The sequence below is a fragment of the Thalia democratica genome, chromosome 3 (assembly GCF_965202585.1).
Source record: "Thalia democratica chromosome 3, ktThaDemo2.hap1.1, whole genome shotgun sequence".
NCBI lineage: Eukaryota > Metazoa > Chordata > Thaliacea > Salpida > Salpidae > Thalia > Thalia democratica.
Genome location: NC_139167.1, coordinates 77,682,350 through 77,703,687, shown reverse-complemented (window position 1 = coordinate 77,703,687; position 21,338 = coordinate 77,682,350). Strand labels below are relative to the sequence as shown.

At 25.9% G+C, this 21,338-nt stretch overlaps 2 protein-coding genes across 2 annotated transcripts; both read right to left on the bottom strand.

Annotated features, from left to right (window-relative positions):
* Nucleotides 1-7,129: 7,129 nt before the first annotated feature.
* On the bottom strand, nt 7,130-18,494 carry LOC145832017 (uncharacterized). Its single transcript, XM_082939382.1, has 6 exons — nt 18,189-18,494; nt 15,103-15,241; nt 12,141-12,249; nt 11,774-11,899; nt 10,475-10,604; nt 7,130-7,177 (listed from the first exon to the last, which is right to left on the bottom strand). Exons 1-3 carry the CDS (start codon nt 18,464-18,466, stop codon nt 12,232-12,234), a joined length of 435 nt encoding a protein of 144 aa, XP_082795508.1. The 5' UTR covers nt 18,467-18,494; the 3' UTR covers nt 7,130-7,177; nt 10,475-10,604; nt 11,774-11,899; nt 12,141-12,231.
* LOC145832569 (UV-stimulated scaffold protein A-like) lies at nt 18,474-19,436 on the bottom strand. Its single transcript, XM_082939882.1, has 2 exons — nt 18,557-19,436; nt 18,474-18,515 (listed from the first exon to the last, which is right to left on the bottom strand). The coding sequence occupies exons 1-2, from the start codon at nt 19,424-19,426 to the stop codon at nt 18,474-18,476; spliced, it is 912 nt and encodes a 303-aa protein (XP_082796008.1). The 5' UTR covers nt 19,427-19,436.
* Nucleotides 19,437-21,338: the final 1,902 nt, after the last annotated feature.

Here is a 21,338-nt window from a genome sequence, read left to right as displayed (position 1 = left end):
TGTAGACTTTAGTTTATCTTAGTTGACCTATAATTATATTTGTAAATTTTAGATTTTTATTTGACTAATCACTAAAATAAATGCTCTTTGAAAACAATTAACTATGAATTATATTTTTACTATGGTACACCTGTTATATTAATTTAACACTTTCAAAATTATCATTGATTTATTTCAATGTTTTAACAATAATTAAACAGTTAAGTGGAAACAGCTTTACAAATGTTTAGATTAAAGTATAACAATTTTAACTCTCATGTAAAGTTATATCAAAATAAAAGATCTATTAAATTAAAAAGCACTAGATAAATAGCAAAAGCATAAAATTTGTTAAAACATGTATTGGAAAAAAAGGTAACATTTTGATATAAAGAGACTGCAATGAGTTTGAGTAAAAAAAAAACTTGAAACTTATGGGGAAAGTTGTAAACATGATGGACTCATTTGTTTTTTAACATTATAATACTATAGAATCAAGTACAAGACTGCCAGTATACAATTCCAGTTTGTCCAAAGTTAATCAGTTTTAATTGAAGTACTCCACTTTTTAAAGTAAAAAATACTTGAAACTGGTCTAAGTCAGGATTAGACTAAAAGGAATACATTTGAAAACCATAAAATGTTTGCATACTTAGCACAATTCACTCTTACATTAGGCTAATAGTTACCTTTAATTTATTAAATAACTAAAAGCACAACTGTAATTTTGTGATCTCCTTTTTTAAAATTATAAAACTATACTTTATGTATCTCTTGAAAGTAAACAACAGTCTAAATTCAAACAGTTTAAACTCTTTTTTAAAAAGGACTATTTTGTTTTACTTTTAAAGTTGAAACCAGTGGTAGTTGAAACCTAATAAATGCTGTGCAAAGCAGGGGCTTCACCTGGGGTAGAACCTTGGAACTCTTGACACTTTTACTACCTAAACAGTTAAAAAAAAACTTAATATAATATAATCAATTAAACTAACATTTTTTTAAATAACTATTTTTACAAACAAAAACCTTTTAGCAATTTTAGTATTTCTATGTCATTTAACTAGTTTTAAAAACTATAAAATTAATGGTTTTTTTTAAATACTTGTAGATTTTCCGCACCCAATAATAAAATACCACAGGTCCCCATTGATTTACAGTAAATTGCTAAAAATTAAGTTCTGGGCACACTGGCTTATAAAAAATAATAAATATTTTTATAAAAACAGTAACTTTAGAGCAGGGTTTCCTAAAAAGGGCAAAGTCGCCTCCTTAAGGGGTTATGACAGATATTAAGGGGCCACGTGATCATAATTTGAAACTTACACTAGATATTCTGGAGTTGATGATGAAGACCAAAAAAAGTCTTAGGTGTTTTAATGGTATTTTTTTGAGTAATCTTGTTGAAGGGGGCCATTGCTTTTTTTTATTCCTGTTTAGGGGGTCTTTTGAAAAAAGTTTGGGAAACCCTGGCTTAAAGCATGCTTCTTTAAACATCTTTAAACAAAAACATCATATAATTTATATTTTAAGATAAGGAACCATTCACTGAGTAAAAAACTAAAACTTATTGTATGCTAAATTTATTTTTTTCCCCACAAAAACTCAATCAAATTTAAACAAATATATAAAGTAGAATCTCTTTAAATTTACTTCATCTTTAATACTCTACTTAAATTAATTATAAATATATTTTATGTAAAAAAAAATGATATTTTATAACAATAATTTCCAGTACTAAATTAAAAAAAGCAAAGCTTGAGAATTTTTATGGTTTCTGTCATTTTTGTCGAGGAATATCATAAATTTTTTCCAAAAATTTCAAAAATGTAGGGAAATCAAGGGAAATGAGAACATTTTTATGCTATAAACTGCTTTATAAATACTACTCTTAAAAATATATAACCTAAGAAAATTACAAAATAGGGGGGAAGTAACAGTAGTAGTAAAATAAAATTTGTAGAAAAACAAAAAATAAATAAAAACAAAAAATACTAAATAGATAAAAAACACAAATTAAGGGCATAGGGGGGAGGGAGGGGGGTAAACACCTTTTTTTTGAAATTTTATTTTATACAGTTTTTACTAAACTACAAAATGCTTTTTACAGACTTAAAAAATTCAAAATAGTTTTTAAGATTAAACAGTTCAAAGTCGGAGGCAACAAGTTCCTTATGGGAGGCGCAAACTAAAACAGCAAAAATAGACTTTTTCACTAAAAATCTATCTTCTCCTACGCTTTTTGAGATAACTACCTTAAATTTTTAGGAAATGTTCCTTGCAGTACTTATAAAATTCTGTTGGAACAAAACTTAAAAATATTAAAAAATAAAAATTTTATAACAAAAAAACAAAAAAAAACTGTTTTTTTTTTATATAAAATTTTTATTTTATATATATTTTTTAAATTTTTTTAACAGAATTTTTAAAATACTGCAAAGAACATTTCCTGAAAATTTGAGGTAGTTACCTCAAAAAAGGTAGGAGGAGATAGACTTTTAGTGATTTCTAGTTATTTGCTGTTTTAGTTTGCCCCTCCCATAAGGATCCTATTGTTGCCTCCAAATTTGAGCGGCAATATTTCAAAAATTATTCACAATTTTTAAAATCTGTAAAAAGCATTTTGTAGCTTAGTAAAAACTATAAAAAATAAGATAACATTTCAAAAAAAAAAGTATTTTACCCTACCCCCCTCCCCTATGCCCTATATAGTAAGGGATAGGGTATACAATTTCAAAAATAAAATAAAAATAAGTTAATCAAAAATAAATACTAGTTAAAAAAAGAAAAGGATAAATAAAAATAACCAATTAAGGGTAAGGGTTAGGGGTGATATTAAAAAAAATTAAATTAAAAAGTTTTTCACAGTGAAAAAGTTACACTTCATGCAAAAATGTCCCTATATGTCTCATAAGTGACACCTAGGTATTTGAAATCCTAAAACCAAGCAGCCTAAAATCTAATAAAAAGCTTCCTACAAGCCTGAAATTTATAAGTAGCCTGATTTTTTTTAATCTGCTAAAGTAAGCTTGAATTTTACTAAAACTTTAAACTAGCTTGACGTAGCCTAAGTAACTTGAGTATGTAGCAAACCTGGTATATTAAAGAACAAATTTATTTATATAGGATATTGTAAGCTACTAAATTTATTATAACTAACTACTATTTTAAGTCATAACTCTTTATGTTACAACCATAAAAGTTATGTATAACAAAACTAATGAAACTTTTTTAATTGAAAACAATTTTTTTTTGTTAAGTCATAACTACTGAATAGATCATATGAAAATTAAATTGCTGCTCAATCAGATCATTTAAAGTTAAAGTTAGTTAAATAATTCTGAGTTTTAAAACAAAAATCAAGGCTAATTTATGAGCTGTAGGATCCTGAATTATAAAGTTTATATTTTTCTATGAATATACTCTATCTGCTTTTTGTTAATAAATTTTACAATTTTTCTACACTTATAATTATCTTTTAAATAAAACTACTCACTTAAGAATCTGATGTATACGGATTTTTTTTTACATTTCTATTAAGCACAAATTTTTAACAGTTAGAGAACCACTGACTTAAGCTCTGCTCATATATATCTTTCACTTACTTGGAATTTTGTTTTGTAATATATTTTTTTTTCTTATCAAAGATATTAATTTTATTTTTTACAACCTGATTTGCCTATAAATAGAATTGTATGTATTATAATAGTAAACTAAAATTAAAATAATTTTCTTTAAACGGTGTGAATTTAAGAGCAAAAGCATAATTTTATAAAAAAATACAAAGTGATAAAAGTATCATAAGTCTTTATTTTACATTTTATTTTACAAATTTAGCTTAATTTATATTACCTTTTTTTATTATAAAACTATTAAAATTTGAATATGCACTAAAGCAAAAAATTTAAAATCTGGCATATTTTATGATTTTCTAACGCTATATAGGAACTTCTAGTGCTTTTGTAAAATTTAAACTACAAAAGGGAATCCAGAAAAAAATTAGGGATCAGTGAGAAAAGGAAATTCCTTATATAGCATACCAAACTTCCATTGATATTTATGCACAGTAACTTTGCCAAACAAAACTTTTGGTTTTTAACAAAAACTGTCCTCCCATGAGAAACTGTTTATATTTTGTTGCATTTTTGTAGTAAGAAGATTATAAAAAAAAGTTGATTATAAAATATCAAAATTTTAAATCAAAGAAGGATACAGTACACAGTGTCCATGGCAGACTATCCTTGGTTATTATCAGACTTCTTACTGAAATTTCATATATAAAAATCAAAAAAAATAAAAAATAAAATTTTAATGCTTTAAAATCATTAATCCTGCATTTATTTAGATACTCAGAAGTTTGAAATAAAGATTCAAACTAACTTAACCATTATACTTGACATTTATATACACTATAATAAGCTTGTATGTTTTTATAAAAGACTTTATTTAAGTTATGAAATAAAAAAGTACTATATTATTTATTAAAAAGGTTGATCATACCAATTTGATCATCAAGTCACAAGCTTTGGTAGACTGAGACCGATTGTGTCCTCATAAGGACTCATAAGTCAGTCACAACTGAAAAACTTGCAGTCTTCAATCTACAAACGGCTTTTCAGGCTTTTGCTTGAAGCAACCATTTGTTTTTTGGTTGTGACTGACTGAAGAGTCCTAATGAGGACAAAATTGGTCTCAGTCTACTGAAACTTGTGGTCTGATGATCAACTTGGTATGATCAACCCTTATGTTAAACTTGAGCTTGTCTCACGGCATAAGAAAGTCCAGGCTTTTGCTCTGCAGACTGTTTTTGTTGAAAAAATGTAAAAGGTTAAAAACACTGCTTGTCCATGTTTATGTGTTAAGCATTTATTTAAATTTGAAATTTTAAAGAATTTTAAATGAAATTTGGTACTATAAAAAACTCTAAAACAAAACTTGTAAACTATTTGCTCATAATTATTTAGTTCAATAACTTTAATATCTATAATTGTAAATGCATGCCATTTAAGAGTAATTTACATTCTTTATAACAATTGTACATGAAAGAGTGAAAGTGTTTGAAAAAAATTATGAAATTAAGTAAAATTTCAATAAATATAAAACAGCAACTGTCTATGTAATTTAAAATTGATTGTACACTATGCAAAAAAGTAAAGAAAAAATTAAGTGTTTTAATAATATTAATTGTTTTTTTATAGAGTGGCAAAATTCAAGGAAAATCAAGAAAAGTTTGATTGATTTCATTACTTAACTATGTTTCACTTTAGCAGAGCTGTCCACAAATCAAAAACAGTTATTAAATAATTAATAACTATATGTTATATGTTATATTCAATATGTTATATGCAATAATGTTATGAATAAACATGAAATCCACTAAAACATAAAACAAACATTCATTTAAAAAATAGATCTATATGAGCTATAAAATATTATTTTTTTTGTTTTATTGATACTTAGTTAGTAATAGACTTTTTTTTTATCTTAAACGTAAGAAAATATAAATTTGCACTTTTTTTAGGTAAAAAGTGCGAACTCAAGAGAAAGTCTACCGTAATTAATATTTATTAGGCATTATGCAAACCTGTTATAGAATAAATAACTTAAAAGAATTTTTAATATAAAAGACTACTTAAATACAATACAAACCAGGTTAAACAAGAAGTATTTTAAAAGATCAAATAAATAAAAAAACTTTCATAAAATAATGTCTGCTACTGAATTCAAATATAATGCGAAGGATGAGGTTCATGAATTCTTGCAAGTTTTTCTAATCTGATTCTAAATCAGTAAAATAAAGCTTTAAGTCACCTCCTTTATAAATATCTAGATTAGATCTTTTGCTCAAAATGTTAATAACTGAACTGAAAGTCTTTTTAATACCATAGCTAGAAGGAAAAGCTATAAAGAACAATCTAAATTTCTCTTAAATGATTGGAAGCTTTTGTCTTAGTTTTTGTTAAGTCGAAAAGCATTCAGATCGTTCCTTGGAAAAATTTACTTTAAGTTCAAGGTCAGTTTGTAAGTCTGAGAACGTTTCCTGTAAGTCGTTTACTTCAAAAAGATCTGCCTCAAAGGGATTCATATTTTTAACTATATGATAGTTTTATTGTGACAAATCGAAATTTTAATTTTTAATAATTCAAAATTGTTAAACATTCCAGAATTTTCCAGGTTTTTTTTGCCTAAATTGTCAAACTCCAGGTTTTTCCATGTTTCTAGGTAAATTGGCAACCCTGTATAGTTTTATTTTTTAGTCTAACTTAGTAAATTTTCAAAAAACAATTGGAAATATCATGAGGTGATACTTAATAATAGACACCATAGATTTTAATAAACCATTTATGATCACAAATAACATATATGTCAGGTTATAAAATGTCGAGATGGATTCCGATTGTCTATGATTTATGTAATTTTTAAGTAAAAAAATATATGAATGAAAATATGTAATTTACTTGAAAGAAGGAATCATAAGCAATTGGTTTTTTTTCTATATTTTACATAAAAAAATAGACTTTTTTGTTTAAGTTTTACCTCAGGGTCAAATATTTAATAGCAAGCTAAAACTAGTAAAAAAGCAAGATAAAAAGTAAATATTTTATAACTGCCAAAAAATTTTAAAATCGCCCCCTTACTAGTTATCGCCCACCCTTTCGCCCCCTTACTAATTATCGCCCCCCGACTTACTTAAATCGCCCCCAGGGGGGCGATATCGCCCACTTTGGGAAACCCTGGTCTAAACGTACAAATCATCTGGAAAAATTTTATAATAATGTTTGACCATTTATTAACCATTTCAGTTTATAATATATTTGTTTTAAAATAACTGAGAAAAATAAAGATTAATTAAAAATTGTGTTAAAAAAGTCACTATTTTCGTACTTTATATCTAGTTAAAAAAATTGTAAAAATGAATACAGTTTAGTAATACAATGTAAACTGCTAATGTAGGTAAAAAACATATTTTGTTGAACATACAAAAATTTTATCATAAAACCATCTTTGTAAAAATTGTCATTAAAAACCGAAATCAAACTAGTTTGATCAAAAAAAAAAAGATTCTGTGCACGAAGTTTATTCTAAACAAAAAAATTCTTTCATTAATCTTCCGTGTGATTGTGGTATAGCAATCGCTCATTTTGTTTAGTTTTGGTGATTTCCCTAAACAATTCGCAAATGTCACCACCGCATCTCCAATCTGAAAAAAAATAAGTTATTAATGAATGTTAAGGAGCTTAAAATAATACTTTTGAGATCAGAACAAAACATTTTTTCAGTTTGAAAATAACATTTGCAAACAAGAAAATTCAATATTTTTATAACACCTACTTACACTTGTGCTTTTAACATAAATCTGCGGAAACATTAATACATACTCTATATAAAATTATTATATTTAATATATTGCAATTTTCAAATTTACGCGGCCTGCAAAAGAAATTTTCTTGTAAACATGCCCTTATTTTGTATAAAATATCAACAAATTTACATTTTAAAACTATCTTTTTTTGTACAATTTACCTTTACATAGAGGCAGTGAATACCTTTTCGAGTTTCCCAAAAGTCAAAAATTACCTAAAATAGCTTTCATCATCGCCTACTATGCAAAAATTTAATAAATAGTTGCCCAAATTTTACAGACATTGTCCCTTTACTAGCTAATAAACTCACCTACTTTTTCTGATTATTGGCCCAGGTAACCGAAATCACCCTAAAAGGTATCATCATCGCTTACTTTGATAGGCCCTGGAATAACCCTGGTAAGGACTATCGCACGCTCGCAATGTATGCTGTTTTTGTATGGGGTGCGGAAATTTAACGAGTATTAAACAACTACATTAACATATATACCTGAGATACCTCACATTAAACAATTGATCTATAAGTTCTTAACACTATAGTCAATAACACTTCGAAGGATAAGGAATTGTTTGATGCGTTTTTACTACAATTAAAAAACATAGTATATAAGTTTTAGTTATTGAAGTGCTGACTTTTATCAACAATATAAAATTAAAATGAATACGTTGACTAAAAGCCGATCCTGACTTAACATTAGAACAAATGTTTTAGTATAGTTTGGTCAGTAAACAACACAAGTAAAATGAAATAAAAAATGTGCGGGAAACTTTTTGATTCCAAAAATTTTAAATTAGGTAGTCAACTACTGTTATATAAAATTAACCATTCAGTAATTACTTTTGTAAAATAAATTACAAAAAAATAAATAACACTAAACTAAATTATCAAAAAAAACTATGATAAATGTATTATTTTTAAACTGTATATAAACAAAAAAGCTTTCTTTAATTTGTATAAAATATATAAAGAAATATCTATAAAGTATACATAAGTCGAGATATGATTTTAAATTACTGCTACAAACTCAGAAATGTAGAAAACAATGATAGGTAACAAATTAAGTTTTTACCCTTGTTAACGATAATATTTATAATGTTTTCCTCTTAAAAATAAAAATATTAAAATGTTTATATTGATACAAAATAAAAAACAATTTAATTAAATTCAAATTTAAACACATGGCCAATGTATGTAAACACACTCAACAAAAGAACAGAAAATTATAAAAACAGTTTAATCAAGCAAATTATCAAATAAAAATTTTGCAATTACCAAACTAAAATAACTAGACTGTGAAAAAGTCTGGAGTTTATATGTGAGCCTACTGAAATATCCTTATTTAATAAAAAAATCATTAAAATAAATATTTGTTGATCTAATCAAAATTCAACTACTTAGTATTATTATTAATAATATTTAATTTAAATTTGTAAACTAAGCAAACACTACTCTCTGTACTTGCAATAAAGCAATTTACATGAGTAACAATGTACATTGGTGATATATTTGTAATATTGTTTGGTTTGAAAAACTTTTCAATATATGTTACTTAAATAAAATAGACTCCTACAAAAGTTCATCAGTTTAATATCTCAAAAAACATACTTCTTTAAAATCTTAATAATTGGTCCATAATATTTTGACTCTAAAGGTTTGTTTTAAAATATAACTGTTTTAATTTATATCTAAAATATATATTTCATTAGAAACAACTACTAACTGCTTTTTAAATCATAAATATTCAAGGATACTTCTTGTAAAAAAACTAAGTTTAAAACTCTTCTCAGCTTTGTGTCTACTTTTATCAAAATTAAGTTTTTAGGCTATTTAAAGTAAATTAATTTTCTTTTTAGTTGTAAAATTTATTAAGTATATTTAGAATGTCAAATAAAAACTTAGTTTATCTAAAACAACAAGTAACATTTCAAGGTAAGTTTATTATAAATACAGGTTTAAGCTTTATATAAAGGTACGATCTAATACAGTGCTTCCTCGCTAATCCGGTCCTCGCTAATCCGGTTCCTCGCTAATCCGGCCGGTTTTAGTCGAGAAGTTGACTTATTTATTTTAGCGTATTTAGCGTTTAATTTCATTTTACTTCGAAAAAGTATTCATTTTTCTTTTTTTAAGTATGCAAGCAATATATTGTTACGTCATAATAAAGTATCATTTGTATAATCTTAAGCTTTTTTTCATACTTTTCCCGCTCAGTTGTTAAAATAGACCCTTCAGAAAAAACTCAAGACAACGAGTTTGTACATCAATTTGCTAGATTAAATATCACATTTACAGAATATGATATTCAAAGATGGATGAGTTGCGATGGTCCTGGATATGAGCATATGGACGAGCAAGGAATTGTTGAACTGGTTACTTGGGATAACGAAAAAGAGGCTGTTGAAGATGAAATTGGTGTTTCCCAGCCTTCTAAGTGTCCATTTTCTCATGCTGAAGCCATGCAGAAAATGGACGATTACTTAACTTACTATCGTTGCCAACCAGAAGCCACACCTGAAGATGTGTTAAAACTCATCTAATTTCGTGAGTTTTCTGCTAAAAAACGAGAAAGCACTTTAAAACAATCTTCCATTCTTTCTTTTTTCAAAAAAAAATCTTAATTTAGTTAAAGTGTTAACAGTGTAGTTTTTTCTATTAATTTTGAACTTATAAAAATTTGTTTCGTTTAGTTTTGTCTAATTTTTTTTTCTTTGAATAAAGTAAAATAAATTAAATTAACAGAAATTTTATAGTACGTTTTGTTATATACATTCATAATATAACTAAGGTAGATAATTTGTAAAAAAAGCGATATTTTGTTCTTATCCGGCAAAAGGCAAATCCGGCCGTATTTTCAAAAAAATCTTGCCCAACTTGGCCGTAATAGCGAGGAAGCACTGTATTATTTTAACAGACACTGGAAAACTTTAAACACAACAAAAGACTTTATACTACTATGCAATGTTAAAAACTCTTTTTATGTTATATTTATAGTTTAATTACTTAAACGAACTTCCTTAAGTAAAATCAATAAAATAAGTGTATTGTAGAGAAGAAGTTTACAATTTTTGAAATATTTTTTTTTATAACAAATCATACAACTTTGTTGACATAAAACAAACAACTATCCAAATACCTTTCAAATAAATCCAAGCATTATGATGTTTAAAATTCACCAAGATACTTTCATTCAAACCCAAACCGTCCTTATCAAACCCAAGTCCTCATCAAAAAATTTCATACGATCTCAGATACCATCAATCAATCTGTTTGTAAAAACTTAAATTATAATCCATCAAATTAAGAAAATTATGTATATGTTGTTCAAATAAATACTTCTAGAAAATTGATTAAATAATATACTCATACTATATATTTTTATCGGACGATACCAACAAGTATATATTTATAAACATTGTTTTTTTTTCATGCAATTTATTTTTATAACTTCCCAAAAAATACTTATTTTTGAATTTCTAAAAAACATGAATATCGAGAATTTATAATAAATAACAGTGGTAAACAGTTTATACTTGATATTTATCACAAATTGAATATGTTATAAAGGGTGAACTAATACTAAGATTCTAATAACTTTAATCCTGGCAATTAAAAAATAAATAATTCATAGTAGTTTTATTTCTTTTAAAAGTTGAAAAAAAAAATCCATTTTAATTTTGTAATTTAACTAACATTATCAATTTTTTTAAATTTAGATTTTTTTAAGATATGACAAAATTAAGCCTTAAAAACTTACAAAAATATTAAAGTTTTAAGTAACAATAAAATTTAACATTTTATTTTTTTTTAATTTTAATTTTGCCAACACAATAATTTCGACATACATACTTTTTTAAAGCATTTAAACTAAGAGGGTTTTGAATTAAAAAATTAAACAAGTTAAAAAAACTATTAGTTTCGACTTTATGCTTTAAAGTACAAACTTTGTTTTTATTTATCAACCTGTCCGGATACCCTCATAGCAGGGTTTCCAAAAGTGGGCAAGGTTTTTTTAAGGTAGTTTTTAGAGTAAACTTGTTGGAGGGGACCATGGCTTTTTTAATTTCTTCAAAGGGGGCCACTTGAGAAAAAAAAGTTTGGGAAACCCTGCTCTATAGCCTTAATAACCAACTTCTTTTATTAGTTATTTACATAAAAAACAGCACATAAAGTTGTTTAAAACTCATATTTAAAATTGCTAGCACAAATCTAAAAAAATTGCTTTTCTTTATCACATATTGCCCCTTTAGTAGTTAATTACCCATAACTTCATGCCCCTTAATAGTAATTGCCCCCTGGTAGGCAAAATCGCCCACTTTGATTAACTCTGCAGTACATGTTTTAAAATTTTATTAGGTTGAGTAACACAAAAATTAAAAACTATAAACATTTTTAAGATGACACTGTGTTTAATAATCAACTAAACTGCAAATACCTAAAACTACTTCCAGTTTTCAGAATCTGCAATTATTTCTGATGGAACGTTTCTCGTACTTCTTATCGTTAATAATTTTTCCTGGGGAGCACTGTTAGATAAATCACCTTTTTCGACATCAGTGACCTGTAAGTTTTTTTAAACATGATGTAAAATTTTCAACGTCTTTATAGTTGAAATTGTTTTTTTTGAACATATATAACTTTATTAAAACTTAATTTGAGAAAAGAAATTAACATGACTGGTTTTAAAACTTAAAAATAAATCTCAATGGGACATGAAAATGCTCATGAATACATTTACAACAAAATAACTAACTGAAATCAAAAAAATATCTTTTAACTAATTTTTTTTTTAATTGGCTAACCTAACTGGTTGTTTAAATTTTTACCAAACATCTTCAACAGTGTATCATTGTTTGAGCATCATCCATCAGATCTTTGTAAGACTCGAAATCATCATTTAAACGAGGTTACCTAGAAAAATAATTTATTTTAAGAAAAAGAGTAACCGTATATAGTTATTAAGTATAAACTATATTAAAACTTCCCATATAGTTCTAAAATTTCATAGCCAACATAATAAAAAGTACAATAAGTCTAAAATTTTAAATATCGTCGGTCACTGTTTACAGCACATAGGCTAATAATGAATAATGTATTGGATAAGTTATGCAAGTTAACTTTTTTAAAATTAAATTTACCTTAAAATAAATACTACACGTATTACAATATATTTATATAACTATGATATCAATGCATTTTTATACTATATAAACTTTTTATAACACTATGAAAAATATTTTATAAAATAATCATTTAAACTTTTCAAAGTTATAATTCAACTTTATAAATAATTTAGACTTGCCTACCATAAATTAAATATTTTAGATATTAAAATATTTGTTTATTAAGAAAAATTGTAGAGATAAAATATAAAACATTAATTCAATTGTGTATGACATCTATAAAATACTAAAGCAGCATAAATAACAATCAGTAGAAAATATTTCAAGCAACATTAAACTTCAGAAAAAAAAAATCTACATGAGCTTACAGTTTCTAAAAAAAAATTAGAAAAAAACACTATCATCACTTCGTAATAATAATTGACCATTATATTTATAACACACTTTATATTCAAAGAAAACAAAGTTTATTAAACACTTTAAAAAATAGCTTAGTGTTGTGGAAACAAAAAAACAAAAAATTGCTTATTTTTTCAATTGTCTCAGGCTTCCGACAGAACAGCTTCAAATTGTAAGGCACTTGGTGGTTTGATTTTTAAAACAGTAAAAGAATCGTAAGTAACAACTTACTTAAAAAACTTTGTGCACAAATTACTTATAATAAATTAACTATAAAAAACAAATTTAAATTAACTGCGATTCAAGTTTGTACATTTTTCGATTTAAATATAATGTTACTATGAATTCTAGTTTATTTATTTAATTTTAGTAACAGAAAAAAAAAAACAATTTCAGCAAAAAAACAAGTGTAGTACCATTTTAGGTCAATATAGCTCAATGCATTATTAATAAGAAACATATATGCTATTTTATTTTTATAAAAATAAACTAATAAATAGTTCAAACCACTCAAATATGTATTATTTAAATAAAAAAAAAAAAGTTTATAACACGTTTCGAAAAAAAATATAGTGAATTTATATTGAATGCATAGTAGCTATCACGTTAATATCAAAATAGTTCCTTCCAACCATGTATAAGTTTTTCATATACACTTTATTTATAAATTTATTATTTTTAAAACAAGTTTGGTTTTGAAATTGAAATCACTTTTCAAGTTTCATATATTCTATTAAACAAAAATATAACATTGAAAATACTTATGCTTTGAATATTTTCATGTTAATATATAACAGGGTTGCCACTCGTTTTTTCAAAAAATTTTTCCAGGTTTTTCAAATATCTTCCACGTTTTTAAAACTAAGCATTTTTAGGTCTATTTTTAGTTTAAAGTTAAGCTAAATGTAAAAAACTGTTAAAAAGTAAAATACATTGAAAAAATACTGTAAAGCTACTTTAAAAATGTTTTTTAATAAAATTTTGAAGACAAAAAATTTCCACTTGTGTGATAGATTTTTTGAGTCAAATTTAAATTTTACTAGTGAACATGAGAAAATTGTTAGATTCCAGGTTTTCCCAAGTTTTTTTGCCTAAAATGTCAAATTCGAGGTTTTAAGGTTTTTCCAGGTAAAGTTGCAACCCTGATATAAATACTAAAATACTTTAAAATTTTAAGGCTTTGAAGTAATTTTTGTAAAAAAAAATAAAGTATTTTAATGAACGAAAACAGAAAAAGCACATAAAAAAAAAACATAATTTTAAAACTATAACTTAATATTATTAATTAAGGCCATAGGTGAGGGGGGTAGACAATGTTTTTTACAAGTTGATCTTATTTTATAGAGTTTTTACTAAGCTTCAAGTTGCTTTTTACCGTTTTTAAAAATTCGAATTAGTTTTTAAGATATGACCGGCCAAAGTCGGGCCGCATAACAGGTTCCTTATGGGGAAGGAAAAACTAAAACGGCGAAAAAAAACTAATGCATTCAAAATCTATCTCCTCCTTCATTTTTTAAGCAATCTTCTTCAAACTTTCACAGTCTATTCTCTATACAATAACAACAAAACGTTATGTGTGACTTTAAAAAATTTTAAGTAAAAATACCTTTTTTTTGATAAAAAAAATTTTTTTTTGATAAAAAATCACTTTTTTTTTTTTTTTTTGTCATAAAATTTTTATTTTTTAAAATTATTAAAATTCACAAATAACGTTTTTTTTTTATAATGTAAGGAACATTTCCTGAAAATTTGAAGAAGATTGCTTGAAAATTGAAGGAGAAGATAGATTTTAAAGCCCGTTTTAAAAAACTTGAGAAAAACGGCTTTAAAGTTACCCTTTATAAAGACAACCCTTTATATAACCGGTCATAAAAAAAAAGTTACTTAATATTTATAAAATCTAATAAAAGCATCTGAAAGATTATGAAAATTACTATAATATAAGTCTATATGTTATTTTTGGTCAAAAAATGGCTTCTACCCCCCCCCCCCCCCCCCTATGGCCTTAACTTTAACAATCATGAATATTTTTTTTACTCAAAATGTCCTACTTACTAAGTTTATAATAGTGATAGCAATCTAAAAACTAAAATAAAATCTAAAGTTATTATTCCCATAATAAGGTGACATCACTTGTTTATTACTTAGTACTTTAATTGACAAATTCCAAGATGCTTTAGAAAACTGATACTATTTACCTTTCAAATTTTAACTAAAAAAAATGTAAATTATGTCAACTTACTTTTTTTATAAGTAGTTTTCTGCTTGCTTGCGACTTGAGTTTGATCTTCTTCTTCTGCTTGTCTTGCATCGGAACCAGCCTGATTGAACCGTCTTCATTCTTCACTACATCCATCATCTGGTCTGTGGTTTTCTTTTCTCTATAAAATAAATATATAGTTACATATTTTATTGTTGTTGTTGAATCTTGTCAATCAATACAAACATGTAGTGCATAGTAAAACTGTCAGGTGTCCTTACAAGAATTTCATTAACCTTTTATGTTTTCTAAGGTACACTTGACCTATACTAAAGTCATAAGGGGGCAGGGACTTTTTAACATGTGATCTTATTTTAAAGATACTTAACTGAACTAGCAGGTAAATTTTACCGCACTGTGAAATTCAAATAAAATTTTAAGACATAAGGGTACAAAACCGGAAAACCCGATAGGTTCCTTATGGAAGGACCAAAGTGAAAAGGCAAAAAAAAGACTTTTTCATCTCAAATCTATCTTCTCTTACAGTTTTTAAGTTCTTTTGAATCTTTACCAGTTTAACCTTAACTAAATAACAAACATAACAATTGTGAGTTTTTTTTTTTGAGTAAAACTAGTAGATTTCTTTTTATGTCATGGAATTCTTAAATTTTAGCTTTTTAAATATTGTTACAATAGAATTTTTTCTATTAATGCAAGGAATATTTTCTGAAAATTTGAGGTTAACTGAACAAAAAATGAAAACAGAGATAGATTTTGAGTATTTTTTTAATTAAGAGAAAATCAGCAATGAAAATTTTCTCTTTCATACAATTGTATCAGAAATTTTTAACACAACAAGTATTATCTCAAAATTTATATCATTTATCCTGTCAAACTTATCTAACCAAATGTAAGCTTTCATTAAAAGTATAATCATGGTTGCCAAAAATCAAGCTGAGAAAAATTTCCTGGCTTTTTACCAAAATTTTTCTGACTTTTCTAAATCAAACTCTTAATTTAAACTTATTCTATAATACATAATCTAACATTTAAAACTATATAAAGCTTCCATTACATTACTCGAACCATCTGTGTATGATTGATTTATTTGCAATAAACAGCTCTTTCAGCAAAACACTTACATAATTACCTTTTAAACACAGCTTGTCTGAAAAAGAACACAATTTTTTATAGCATTTTTAGCATAAATGTGTCTAAATAACCGAAACGACATATAAGCAGCTTTTTCAATTAAAACCTAAATTTAATAAGAACTTTTACAGTTGAAACCTTAAAACAATAAAGAATACATTTTTTTTAGAATTTCCTAGTATAAATGTATCTAAATAAACGAAACCACATATAAGGAACGTTTATAATTAAATCCTAAAATTAATAACGAAGTATACATATCAGTTTGTTACATAAAATACTAAACTAACTGCTTAATTATAAAGAATTAAATTGTTTACTTAAACAAAAAACACTTAGATTCTAAAAATATGCTAGATAAACTTTTGTGTATATATCACAGTTTCACTATGGAAGTGTCCTTGCTACAGATCATCAATACTAAAAAGCTTACAAAATCTGCTTGTTCAAGTAGGGTACTTGTTCATTATGTAAATAGAAAAATTTTGCAGTTTTATAAAGGATATTTAACTAATTTATACCAGATGAAGGCATTGAAATTAAATAATTTTGTGAATTTCTAGGAAAATTTTGGAATTTTTATCTGACTTTAAAGAATTTTAAAGTAATTTAACATTTGTAGGCTTCGGAAAATAAGGTATTTTGTAAATTTAAACTGACAAAATCTGCCTTTTTTTAAATTTTATCAAAGTTCCTGACTTTTCTTGACTTTTTTTCAAACCTCCAGTTTTTTCCCCACTTTTCCTGACTTTAGTCATTTTTTTAATATTTCCTGACTTTTCCTGAATTTTCCTGACCATGTGGCAACCCTGTATGATGCTAATTTTTTAAAATGTTGGATCCCAAATGGCCTTAAGAGTAATACACTTCTTTATTTGGTAAATTATTTAAACATTTCAAGAATTACATAATACAAATGACAACCAAAATTTACTATAAAGTATTAATAGAGATGTGATTATTTTGTTGATACAACTATGTACAAATGACTAAGGCCATAGCAGAGTAAGCCATATTTTTCCAAGTACATATAAACAACTAAAGTTTTATCAAAGCTAACAGATATGTTTTTACTTCTTACAAAGTTCCAAGTATTTTTTTTGATACAAAGTATCAATTTTAAAAATATTCATTATGCAAAGCACAAATTAAAAAAAAAAACTATTTCAATAATACTATAGTCTATCAATCACTTTTCATACATTGTTATTTAAATTTTAGAGTTAGTCCATTACTTATACTTAATTAATTTCTACAAAAGAAACTCAAAGTAATAAGTTAAAATCCAGTCTTTATTTTACACAGTTTTTTATAAAAATTTTTAAACTTAAACTTATAAAATCATAAATAACTTTCAAAAGTTAGCTCAAAAAAAAAAGATAGTTAATAAGTGAAGTTTTAAATTGGTAAGTTGTCAGAAAACAAAGATAAAAAATCCAAAATTATTTTCATCTGGATTCTTTTAAAGACATTTTCTTAAAAGTTATTATATTTTGTACAAAATGTGTGACAGCACATACTTCAAGCTTTTAAAAACAAGCAGATGTTATTTTTTAAAATAAAAAAAACTTTAACCCCTATCAACTTAAGATCATTTTACAACCTAGTTTATTTTTATTTTGACTTGAACTTATGATTTAAAAATTTTCTAAAAAACAAATATAAGTTATTTACATACATTTTAAATTTTGGACAACTAAAAACTTTTTTATGTCTTAGAATATTTCTTAATAATTTTTTATCTTTAAAAGTAACAAAGGTGCATATATTAAAAATAGTTTTATATTTGCTCCTTCTACATGCAACCTATAGATTAAACCAAGACAACCTACTAACAAAAACTCTCAAAAACACTCTACATTAATAAAATTAAAAATTATTATAAACATTTCAACTTTACAAGGATTTATTTTGGAATTTTTAAACTAATTAAAAGATTTTATTAAGTAAACTAACACACTAGATTTAGTACAAACCTTTTAATTGTGCCATTAACATCTCCTGTTTGTCCAAACTTCCTCTTAGTAGTTGCACTTGTTGATTGACTTGAGCTGTTGCCTTTTCTATCTGTACTTTCAAAACACTTGCTAGAATCTTCAATTTTTTTATGATCAATGGACCACAACTGATTGGCTTTTTCAAAGGAGATGGTGGGAGTTTTGTACGAGCAACAAGGTTTATCGTCTTCTTTCATCAAAACACTGACTTCATCCACAACTTGCTCAGCTACCTCTAAAAATTCATCCTCATCCATATTGCCTTCACCATGCAAAACTTTGATTGATTCGAACCTCAAAATGTTGCTTTTTAATTTGTCTATTGTCAAGTGAAGTTCTCTTATTACAGTAGCAGGAGCCTTGTAATCACTAGCTGTTTTAAGCAGCTCTTCCAGTCTTGGTAGATGTTTCTTTTGGCCAACAAGCACACACTCTTTAAAGTTTTCTAAGATGCAATCATTTTTCTTAGTTTTAAACACTTTAAAAGTGACTGCGTTGCTGAGGTTTATTTCAATGTTGTACCCAGTTGAGGGAATTCCCAACGCCCTTAAATTGTTGTCATCAAGTTCAGGACTTTTATTTACAGTTTTGAAATCATCTGACTTGAACAAACATTTTGATGTCAGCAAGTCAATACAGCTTTTAATGCTTGTATTTATTTTCTCTGCCCTTTCCAAGGACTTCTTTATCTTGGCTTTTATTTCTTGAACAACCACCTTCCTTTCCACAGGTCTGGGGTTCCTCTCTTCATAGCGAGAAAGAACAGATTGAAAATTAACCTTCATGATGGTAACCAGAAACTCGTTTGCTATCCTGAGAGGCCTGTAGACTGAATGAAACTTATCATGCCAGCACTTGAACTTGACCAATGCGAACTCTTTCAGTTGCAATGGGATTGGTTTTGGCAAAGGTGCTTTCTTTTCAGTGCCCATGGCAAGCACCATGTATTCGTTCATTTTGTCTAACAACTTGCTTCTAAACACCTCAGACCTCATGAAGAGCTGATCGAAGACTTCAACACTGTGGTATCTTGTGTAAGAGTCGGGTTTGTTTAGATAATTGTTCCATATGAGCTTAAAAGTGTACTCCACAACTTCAGGCGAGGTTTTGCACACTGACTTTATTTTCTTCATTCTCTCTTCGTCCAACTTGGTAAGTTTAGGTTCCATTATTTCTTCTAGCAAATTGTTGAGTTTGTCTGCGGTAGCCAAATTCATTGTAGACTTAAATTTATCTTAGTTGATCTAAAATTACATTTTTTAAATTTAGATTTTTTTAGGAATTACATTTATCTAATTAAACATTAAAAAAAAAGTTTGAAAACAATAAACTATAAATTATATTTTTACTATGGTACATCTATTGTCAGTTTTAAAACTTTCAAAAGTTATCATTAATATTATTTTATGTTATAACAATAAATAGTTAACTACAAACAGCTTTATAACTGTTTAGATTAAAATATAACAATTTTAACTAACAACTAAAGTTCTATCAAATTAAAAAGTTTATTAGATTAAAAAGCACTAGATAAATAGTAAGAGCATAACAGTTGTTTAAACATGTATTGGAAACAAAGGTGCTATTTTTATATAAAGAGATTTCAATTAGTTAGAGTAAAAATAAAAATTATTTTAAATTTAAGGGTAAAATTGAAAACATGATGAACTTTTTCGTTTTTTAACATTATAAAACTGTAAAATCAAGTACAAGACTGCCAGTATACAATGTCAGTTAGTTCAAAGTTAATTAGTTTTAATTGAAGTACTCCACTTTTTAAGTAAAAAGTTACCAGAAACTGGTCTAAGTCAAGATTACATTAAAGTGAATATATTTGAAAACCATAAAACGTTTGCATATTTAGCACGATTCACTCTTACATTAGGCTAATAGTTACATCTACTTTATTAAAAAACTAAAAGCACAACTGTAAATTTGTGATCTCCCTTTTTTAAATTATAAATATATACTTTATGTATCTCTTTAAAAGTAAAAAAAAGTCTAAATTCAAACAGTTAAAACTCTTTTTATAAAAGGACTATTTTGTTTTACATTTTTAAAGTTGAAACCAGTGATACTAAACCTAATATAATGCTGTGCAAAGCAGGGGCTTCACCTGGGGTAGAGGTTTGAAACTCTTGATATTTTTACAACCTAAACAACTAAAAAAAATTTAATATAATAGATGTATATATATATATATAAAATAAGGTTATTATTCAAACTTGAACACCTTCTACTGAGCCCACTTGAAGGGTTTTTAAATAATTTATTGAAATGTACGGTTTTTAAAATACTGGAACATATGTTTCATAAAGACAAAAAAGATTGTCTTTAATCTTCAGCCAGTTCAAGTTTATTATTAAAAATTAAGTTCTGGGAACACTGGTTTATAAAAAATAACTAATATTTTAATAAAAGTAGTTAGTTTAGAACAGGGTTTTTCAAAGTGGGCCAAATGGCCCCTTTTGGGGCCACAGAGGGGCTATGAGGTCATAATTTAAAACTTACACTGGATATTCTGGAGTTAATGATGAAGAGCAAAAAAATTAGTCTTAGGTGTTGTTATGGTAGTTTTTTGAGTAATCTTGTTGAAGGGAGCCATAGCTTTTTTTATTTCTGTTTAGGGGGCCTTTTGAAAAGTTTGTGAAACCCTGCTTTAGAGCCTATTTAAACATCTTTAAACAAAAACATCTTATAATTTATATTTCAAAACACGGAACCATTCAATGAGTAAAAAACTAAAACTTTTAGTATGCTAAATTTAATTTATTTTTAAACTCCTCACATAAACTAAATCAAATTTAAATAAATAAAAAATTAGTATTTCTTTAAATTTAATTCATCTTTAATACTCTACTTGTATGAACTAAAAAGTTTTCAATATAAACATACTTTATTAAAAAAAAAAAGATATCTTACAACAATAATTTTCAGCACTAAGCAAAAAAAGTAAAGCTCAAGTATTTTATGGCTTTTGTCAATTTTGTCAAGGAAAATCAAGTATTTTTCAAAAAATTCAAAAAAGTAGGGAAATGGAAACATTTTTACATTAAAAACTGCTTTATGAAAACTACTCTTAAAAATATATAGTCATAAAAAAAAAGTACCAAATAAGAGTAAGGGGGT

Coding starts and splice junctions, on each gene's coding strand:
- LOC145832017 (XM_082939382.1), bottom strand. CDS start 18,466: ATGGATGAGGATGAATTTTTAGAGGTAGCTGAGCAAGTTGTGGATGAA. Junction 15,242..18,188: donor GTTAATGGCACAATTAAAAG/GTTTGTACTAAA, acceptor TTTATTTTATAG/AGAAAAGAAAACCACAGACC.
- LOC145832569 (XM_082939882.1), bottom strand. CDS start 19,426: ATGAATTTGGCTACCGCAGACAAACTCAACAATTTGCTAGAAGAAATA. Junction 18,516..18,556: donor ATTACAAGGCTCCTGCTACT/GTAATAAGAGAA, acceptor CAAATTAAAAAG/CAACATTTTGAGGTTCGAAT.